This window comes from Sinocyclocheilus rhinocerous, unplaced genomic scaffold (assembly GCF_001515625.1).
Source record: "Sinocyclocheilus rhinocerous isolate Xijiao unplaced genomic scaffold, SAMN03320098_v1.1 scaffold5198, whole genome shotgun sequence".
NCBI lineage: Eukaryota > Metazoa > Chordata > Actinopteri > Cypriniformes > Cyprinidae > Sinocyclocheilus > Sinocyclocheilus rhinocerous.
Window position 1 is genome coordinate 73,812 of NW_015638927.1, and position 9,934 is coordinate 83,745.

Here is a 9,934-nt window from a genome sequence, read left to right on the forward strand (position 1 = left end):
GATTGCCACCATTGATGGACAACTTTTTTTAATAATATTAAAAATATCTGTATGGCATTATATTCTGCAGTTCTTCCCTGTTGTACCGAATATCTATACTTTTCAAATTATCATATCAAAGTTAGAAATTCAAATATTGTGACAAAATTAATTTTGTAGGGTGCCACAAGTTTGTTAAAATTTCCAAAGGGTGCCGCGACTAAAAAAAGGTTGGGAAACACTGTTCTATACAATACATGCATGTGCTTGAATGCTATGCAGCTATGCAGTATGTATATTCTGTGCTCATTTTTATAATGAAAATAATTTGTTGCAGGATTTTCTAATTTTCACTCAGACATTCCCATATGAAACTGTAATTTATGTACATGTATTACATTTCCATATATGAAATAAACGGTCACATATATAAAACCTATTCGAAATTGGAACATTTTCATATAGTAACATATATAACTAGCCCTTACAATGCATGTTTATGCATGTGAAAACACGACAATACATGTTGATGGTATTATTTAGGTAAATATAACAGATATACATGTATTAAAAAAAAATACAAAACCATATATAAACATACAGATTTTTGTGTGTGTATATATATATAATAATATTATTATTATTATTATTATTATTATTACCACATGTACATATACACATTTTACTATGGGGATTTTATATGTGTTTTATCTCCATCTACCCAGAGACTGTACGAATGAGAAAATTATATATAGGTAATATGTGTATCATATATTGTATTGTCATATATTACATTTCTGTTTTGGTTGCTGTTAAATTTCACAAATAAACAAGTAACACATTGAATTAAAAATGAAATTTTGAAGTAGACAGACTGAAATAGTGTTTTCTTGTAAAACATACTCCAATAGTCTTTGTATTATTTACAACTTTGAAAAATATTTATTTACAGTGTACCCTAAAATTAACAAAAGTAATTCATTCGTTTAAAGAGTTTAATGATGATCAGATTCAAGACTTGATTTCAAATCCATTGCTCATTGTTTTTTTAGACCAATGGCACCATCTAAAAACTGATATCATGTTGTAGACCAGCTAATTCTCAGTAAAATGTATATGTAGTAATAAAGTCTTGAGTGCTTGGTTGTCTTTTCTTCTTACTCATTTTCCATCCTCTCTTTCCACAGACTCTTCTGGTCCTCTCCAGCTTCTCCGCCATTGCTCTCATCCTCTCGTTACTTGTAGTTATCTCCTTCCTCATCCACTACTGCTGCTGCTGCCATCGTGGTGAGGGCGGCCGGGATGCAGAGGAAGAGGTGGAAGACGATGATGCCAGCGGCAGAAAGGGGCGGGGCATCTGCTGTGTCACATGGGTATCGGTTGCAGCCGTCACATTGTGTTGGTAATGCCTGTTAATGACAGTAATTTTCAGATGCCAGTGATTACTCTCTGTGGAGCAGACATTTTTAATTCAAAAGATAATAGAAGCTCATGAACAAGCAGTACTGCAAAACACATCTTTAAGATTTGTCATGCTTTTATGGTTCGCCCTTCTGGCACGATAGTCATACGATGCAAAAATTATATTTTATATTTTTCGAGTAAAGGTGCGGTCACAATAGACTTTGTGCTCGATTCAGTTCAATTTATACACATGTGAATTACAGAGCAGAATACCAGAGAAAAGTTTAGTGAATAAAATAAAATATTAAAAATGTTCCCTACTGTATTTAACTCACACCATATTGTGCTTTCACACATCAGAGTGCAGAATAAGAAAACTGTTCAGGGCTTCTCTTATTAGCAGCAAACTTAAACTTACTGTCCATATCTGTCAAAGCTAAACAGTAGCTTTTTTCCCCCCACTTCTAGACTTGCATTATAAAGATGTCATGCTTTGTTCTAAATAAAGCTCTGTTTCATTTGCACATTTGCAAGGGATGGTTTCCTTCAATTATATTCTCTCAGTACACACATACTGGCAGAACACCAACCCATTTAATATATTCAGGGCAATGAATATGAAACCCAATGCTTTTTCATGCCTCATTGATCTGAACCATCAGCATGATGTATTAATGTTCTTGAAGTCACACATAAATTGTTTGTGTAAATTAGCATTGTTTCTGTGAGAACTGGTTTGGTTTGCTCTGTGCATGATGCAAACGTTCTAATGCGGCACGTGTTCCACCCCCATGACATCACCCCCTTCCCATCCACTTTGACCTCTTTTCTGAAGGATTCCGAAGCTAGACACTGATTTACAGATGACTGCATATATGCACACCTTTACTGCTTACATTGCGATTATAATTTCGAAATGCACATTTCTGCTTTCTTTGGCTTAATCTGGGTCAAACAGTTAGCGAGAGGCTGAGATTTGCTATTTTTAGCAGGTTGGAAAGGATTGGACAAGCATCTGGCCCAAGCATTAATCTGAATATTTGAATGTGAAATAGATATGTAAATGAGTGTATTTTCAGTGTTGTTGATTTGGATTCCAATGCTCTTTAGTGTGTTTGCGTTGAAACCATTTAATATGAATACTACCATTTAAAAGTTTGGTATCAGATTTTCTTTCTAACAAATTTATACTTTTATTCAGCAAGGATGCATTACATTGATCATATGTGACACTGACAGTAAAGATATTTAAATATTGTTAAAAAGATTTATATTTTGAGTAAATGCTGTTGTTTTGAAATTTCTATCTAACAAAGAATCCTAGAAAGAAAAAGTTTCACACAAATATTGAGCAGCACAACTTTTTTCAACATTTTTAATAATAAGAAATGTTTCTTGAGCACCAAATCAGCATATTAGAACGATTCCTGAAGGATCATGCGACACTGAAGACTGTAGAAATGATTGCTGAAAATTCAGCTTTGCCATGATGGAAATAAACTACATTTTATTACACACAAAGTGTAATTATATTTCTCAGTATTACAGTTTTTACTGTATTTTTGATCAAATAAATGCAGCCTTGTTGAGCATAAGAGACTTCTTTCAAAAACATTAAAAAAATCACCGACCCCAAACTTTAAAGGGGTCATATGATGCTATTTTAAAGATCATTATTTTGTGTATTTGGTGTAACAGAATATGTTGACTAAATGTACATAATCTATCTTAAATATGTCTCATTTTGTTTTCCCGCTCTCCCTTTTTTGATTCCCTGTTCATGTTCTCTTTCTTCCCTTTCTTTGTCTTCTCTCCTTGTTCATATTTCTGCTTTTTGTAGTGTTGCCATAGGCATCGGTTTCTACGGCAACAGTGAGGCGAACGATGGGATGTATCAGTTGACCTCATCCTTGCTCACTGCCAATTACACACTGGCTTCCATCGATCTTCTGGTGAGAACACAAATGCACACACACACACTCATACATACACAAAAGCTTATTCCATCAATCTCCTTAAGCACCAGGGGACCAAAAGAAATGCAGGACGTTCAGAAAACACACTAAATGGTTTTATTACACTGTGATTGCAAGTAAGCGATCCGGGGAATTCAGAGTGAGAGTGTTTGAACGTGTTTGTGTGTGAACGAGTGAGATAAAATCCTCTCCGGGTATTGATTTAGCTGGTTGCTCATATGGTCAATCAATGAATGCACGTCAATCTGATTAATGACCTACTTTACTTCTACTGTACTGTTATAAGACCCTCTCCCTCCATTCCAACTTTTTCCATTCAATTCCATTGTCCTTTATCTTCCACATATCTTTTCCACTACTCTTTTCTTTTGTATTCCAAGCTAGTCTGTTCATATGTCAGATCTGGATACAAATGCATTGGGTTAATGCCATAATTCAAAGCAAAGGATCTTCTCCTCTTGCATACCCAGGTTTCAGACACCGTAGTCGGGCTGCAGCAGTCTGTCTCAGGGCCCTTGACCTCCATGGAGGAAGTGTTCGGTGGGCATAAGCCGGCACTCGTGCCCACACGCTCCTGCAGGCGTCTGTCAGAGCGAGTCATGTCTCTCCTCTCCAACCTGACACTGGGAAGAGGTCTGATCCCCATTGCAGATGGATTTTACAGGGCAAATGGAAGTGAAAGCATAGTGGGAGTGCTCACCCCAGCACCTCCTTCTGTAGCCCCCACTCTTAGTCCATCTGTCAACAGCATTCCTGCACCCTTCTCCCCTGGCTGGGCAGCAAACACACTCATGGTGAATGAAGACTACAGGTGAGGAGACATCAAAGACATGAGTGCTAATAGAAAAAGAAAACGTTTGTGAGTTCACTGCTTATAAATGCTGATATTCTACTGATTAAAAATATATCACAATATGCTTAAAGGGCCATATTCGATGCCTTTATGACTTTTTATTCAAGATTTTTGAAGCTTAGTTTTTATGTTTAAATATATATTTAGGTGGTCATAAATTTTGTCATTAATCACTCGTCGTTCCATAACCAGTAAGACCTTCGTTCATCTTCAGAACACAAATTAAGATATTTTTGATGAAATCCGAGAGCTTTCTGACCCTCCATAGACAGCAACGCAACTGAAACGTCGAAGGCCCAGAAAGGTAGTAAGGACATCGATAAAATAGTACATGTGACATCAGTGGTTCAATCGTAATCTTATGAAGCTACCGAAATGTTTTGAATACTTTTTGTGTGCAAAGAAGACAAAAACAACGACTTTATTAATAAACAATTTCTTCTCTTCCGTGTCAGTCTTCAACGCACGTTCATGACAGTACCACAGCGCATGTGTGTGCATTTCTCTGCCTGCAAACAAGATGCAGGGCATCCGGGTTTTCTTTGCATACAAAAGGTATGCTTGTAGCTTCAGAAAACGGTTGAACCACTGATGTCACATGGACTGTTTTAACGATGTCCTTACTACGTTTCTGGGCCTTGAATGTGTCAGTTGCGTTGCTGTCTATGCAGGGTCAGAAAGCTCTAGGATTTCATCAAAAATATCTTGATTTGTGTTCAGAAGATGAATGAAGGTCTTACAAGTTAGGAACGACATGAGGGTGAGTAATTACTGACAGAATTTTCATTTTTGGGTGAACTATCCCTTTATTTTAAAATGTCATTTATTCCTATGATGGCAAAGCTGAATTTTCAGCAGCCAGACTGGCACAAGCAACATTTCCTCTTATTATCAATGTTGAAAACAGTTGTGCTGCCTAATATTTTTGTGAAAACTCTTTTCAGTATATATTATCCATTCTCAGAGAAAGAAATGTGCAAAAAATGTACTACAGCTTGACACTGGGGCAGTACCCTCAAAGGGACACCTTTGTACCTTCTTTACTCATAAAGCTGTCATATTAAGGTAGTAATATGTACTATTATGAACCCTTTCGGGGAAAAGGTACAAATGTGTCTCTTTGTGGGTACTGCCCCAGTGACAAAGTACAATTTTTGCACTTTTTTTCCCTGAGATTGTAAAAAACAACTTAATGTGGCAGCACATTCCTTGCATTATGCAAATGAAAATATGAATAAATGATGAATGAGAGGGAAAAATAAGAAAATAATGCAAAATTAATTGGGTTTCTGCAGTAGTACATTTTCTCATTTTCTCTATCTGCCTTTTGCAGGTGTGACAAAAATGTATTTTGGACTCTGGGTGTAGGTTTTGAGATTTCACCGTATTGAAGATGTCTGTGTTTGTTGTTTAGGTGGCTGTCGTACGTGCTGCTGCTTTTACTGGATCTGGTGGTGTGTTTCTTTATTCTTCTGGGTTTAGCCAAACAGGCCCGCTGGCTACTTATTCTGTGAGTAACAATCACTGCTCACCTGCTTTAAGTGTTTAGTAGTTTTGACATGCACACAGCATTCTTGCATAATGTAAATCAAACATAAGCGTTCACAGTAGTGTGTTTATTATGTATATTATGTATCTGAAATCCCCAAGATAGAAAATGCTTGCAGAAAATTGGTTTTATTTTTGCTTACTGACACCCACTCTGGCACAGAGAGGCAGATGGTAAAAATGTGTGTGTGTGTGTGTGTGTGTGTACACTCATTTGCAGGATGACAGTGCTGGCCTGGTTGGCTCTGTTTCTGAGTTGGGGTTCTCTCGGCCTGGAGACGGCCACAGTGGTGGTGAGTATTCAGGCAACGTCTATCCCAACAGACAACAACAGCTCTCTGCAAGCGGACATCCAGCACAGAATACCGCCATCTGTGTGTGAATGAGTGTGTGTGAGAGTGTGTCAGCGCGCTTTGCGGAGACATCACTAAAAAATCCAGACAAAACTCTGTGAATGTGACTTTTTAAGTTTTAAAAGGTCACACCAGCCAAGATGCAGTCACTTATTGTGTGCTTATGAAAGAGGGAGAGAGGAATAGAGTGTGTTTGTGCATGTTATAATGAAAAAGGTTTTCCACTCTGGGAACTCAGCAGTCATGGCACAATCCCAAAAAGGCAGAAAAATAGGGCAGAGATTAAAGATTCAATGTGTGTGTGTATCTGAGTGCGTGTGTGTTTCTTTGTAAAAAAAGAGAGAAAAAAAATGGATGCTGCGTTGAAGATGAGCATAAGAGGTCTTAAAAGCAACAGGAAAAGAAAAGAGAGTGAGAGAGTGACGTTGAGTGTTTCAGAGAGGAATACAGCAGTAATGGACTTAAACAGGAAAGAAAAAATATATGTGTAAAAATACAAATGCAAATAAACAACCGTTCAAAAGTTTGGAGTCAGTAGGATTTTTTAAAATAAATTAATTATTTTATTCAGCAGAGATGCATTAAAATGATCAAAAGTGGCAGTGAAGGCATTTATATTTCTATTTACGCAAAAATATTAATATTAAGCACCAAATAAGTATATTACTGATTTCTGAATAATTAAAATGATTTCTGAAGGCTGGAGTAATGGCTGCTGAAAATTCAGCTTTGCCATCATAGGAATAAATTACATTTCAAAATATATTAAAATATAAAAGAGTTATTTTAAATTGCAAATTTGCAATAATATTTTAAAATATTACTGTGTTTTTGATCAAATAAATGCAGCCTTGGTGTGCATAAAAGAAAAGAAAAAAAGAAAAAATCAAGTCCAAACTTTTGAATTTTGGTGTATATATGTAGGATAAATGTTATGTGTCACCAATATTAACCTAACCCAAAATCTTAATGGCAATGCCGATGATGTGAAAAAGAGAACGAAAGAAAGAAAAAGAAAGAAAGAAAGTGACAGGAAGAGATGGCAGTTGCTGGCCTTCAAAACAAGTGTTTCATTGTCCAAATCCAGCCAGCGTGAACAATTGCCTAGTATTCCCTCTTTATTATATATACAAACACACACACACACACACACACACACTCACGTTTTCTGTCCTCTTTTGTCTCTCTCTCTTTCTCCTGACCCTCTTTAGTCCTCTTATGAAGCTCTTGGTAATATTGAGTCCTATTCACTTTGATTAATCACCCAGATTCCATAAGGGAATGCAAGTGTGCTAAACAGACAGGCAGTGCAGTGTGGACAAGAGGAAAGATGGAAAACTGGTTGAGGGATGAGAAAAAAATAGATTATAGGGGCAGTTTGTATGTGTCAGTGAATACTGTAGATCAATAGCAGTCAGAGCCGTGGGACAGAGCGACTGAGGGAAGTATGTCACTGTGTCACACTTTTGACATCTCCCTTCTGTATTTGCTTTTGCTCAATTCCCTTTCTTGCTCTCTCTCTCTCTCTCTCTTTCTCTCTCAGGCCCTAAGTGATTTTTGCTTTGACCCAAACACTTTTGTGCTTAACTCCACTCACTTCAACTCTAGGACAAGTACAGGTGCAGTAAACTCTTTCATACACAATTGCTCTGTTTCAAAACCTATTGAGCTGCCTACGTAGGCAGCATTGTAGGGCATCAGTTACTCTCCCAATATGAAGGCTGTACAAAAAGGCAGGTTAATTACCGGTAAGTGCGGCACCGAAGATACCTAATTTTAGACAAATTATAATGCAGCATCACAGCATTCTTTGTGGGGAAGGCATTCCCACAATGCATTGCATCGAGCGCCATTAAAGAATAACTAAAAGATGGCGGACGAGGTAAAATAAATGTTGATTACGAATATATTTAATTTAAAAACTAACAATAAAGTAGTTCCATGCAATTAAAATGGGTTAATTTACCCAATATTTTTGTGTGCTATTCTAGCTTGGCAACAATGCTAAAGTCGCATTGGCAAATTGAGTCTCCCATGTGAAGCATCATTTGTGTTTCACATATGTAGTGTTCCAAATCAGTCACTTAGGGTACGTTTACATGACAACAATGTAATAAAAATGGGAAGGTTTCTCCTTTGCGTTTTTGAAAAGTTTTGCATACAGACGACAAACGATCCCCATTTACACAGATCCGCAAAAGTGACTAAAAACGCTGTATTATGCATGCCAGGCCAGCAGTTGGCGATGTCACGCATGTGCATGATGCCACCATTTTCACAAATTTACAAAAAGACGATAATGGTATCATTTTGAAAAACGTACACTTTGAAATCCTTTTTCAAAAATGTGGATTTTCAGGCCCAAAAACGCCATCTTCGTGTAAATGAATGGCCAAAACGCATATAATGTTTTTTGTTAAAAACGGTGACATTTAAATACCTCATTAGGTTCCCTGACAGTTAGAATACTGTCTTGGGGGCCATTCACACAGAGTGCATTTTTGCAAGCGCAACACGCAGGGAAATGAAATGTAAAAAAAAAAAAAATGAGTGTATAAAAACATTTTAACTTGAGTGCCACATTTTTTAAAAACACTGTCATGCACAAAACATGCTTTACCTAGAAAAAATGAAGAAGTAGACCAGTGGAATACAAAACCGTGTTCTGTGTGAACGGCCCTCGGAAGGTAGCTGTCTATGTTGGCAGTAAGCGGTGATACAGCTCACTAAGTTTTGGAACAAGTCTAACTGTCCATCTGCCTTCATCTCTGACGCATACGCAGTCTTACCCACGTCTTCAATCTTATTTTTCTCACTCTCACTCTCTCTCTCTCTCTTCTCTCTAAATAGAAATCCTGGATTATTACCTAACCTGCAGCAGGAAAATGAGCAGCCCTTTTCAACAGGTGCGCAATCTTATTACATGATGCTGCAGACGGTGATGTCATAGAGATTACTAAAGGAGTAAAAAATTGTATGTTAATGATATCACAAGGCAGAATTCCCCAAATATAAGAAATTGTAATGATGTCACAAAGTACAGATTAAGATTAAAAAGCAATGCCATTTATGTCACTGTGGGGATGAACAGAATAAAGAGGATTATGACATTATAATCAAGATTTTGTAATCAAGACCTAGACAGTGTTTTTGGGGGAGCTGATGCATGAAGAATGGAATTTGATGTCGTAAAAGGAAATCATAAGGACAGTGAAATAAGAAAGGCCTGTTTCAAACTGAGTTTCACACTGACAGCATTTCTAATGCATAATAGAACTGCTGCTCTATAGAGAAAAGAAAGTGTAGTGAATATTTCCTTTAATAACGCCCACAAATAATACTTTTATTGAGCCATTGAGAGTTATTATATTACTTCATAAAAGCAATCTCAAATTCACTCTATTTTCTTCTTTAAAAAAAAAAGCTCAGTGCTTAAAGGGGTCATATGATGTTGCTAAAAAGAACATGATTTTGTGTATTTGGTGTAATGAAATGTGTTTATGCGGTTTAAGGTTAAAAAAAACATTATTTTCCACATACTGTACATTATTGTTTCTCCTCTATGCCCCGCCTTTCTGAAACGTGTCGATTTTTACAAAGCTCATCAGTCTGAAAAGCGAGGTGTGCTCTGATTGGCCAGCTATCCAGTGCGTTGTGATTGGCCGAATACCTCAAGCGTGTTACGGAAATGTTATGCCTCTTATCATACTGTGATGCCGTGTCCAGGAGCGATGAGACAAAAACATTAAAACCCATTATAAACGAGGCAGTCGTTGCATCCAATGGGGACATAATTACGGATTATAATGACTTACACTGTC

General features: G+C 37.0%; 1 protein-coding gene across 1 annotated transcript in view; it reads left to right on the forward strand.

Annotated features, from left to right (window-relative positions):
- Window positions 1-9,934, forward strand: part of LOC107750018 (protein tweety homolog 1-like) — a 25,261-nt gene that overhangs the window by 8,895 nt on the left and 6,432 nt on the right. Inside the window, exons 3-9 of the mRNA XM_016565268.1 lie at window positions 1,167-1,381; window positions 3,224-3,335; window positions 3,830-4,170; window positions 5,627-5,722; window positions 5,981-6,053; window positions 7,657-7,732; window positions 8,964-9,019. Of these exons, the coding sequence (XP_016420754.1) occupies window positions 1,167-1,381; window positions 3,224-3,335; window positions 3,830-4,170; window positions 5,627-5,722; window positions 5,981-6,053; window positions 7,657-7,732; window positions 8,964-9,019 (969 nt within the window). The remainder of the gene's footprint in view (window positions 1-1,166; window positions 1,382-3,223; window positions 3,336-3,829; window positions 4,171-5,626; window positions 5,723-5,980; window positions 6,054-7,656; window positions 7,733-8,963; window positions 9,020-9,934) is intronic.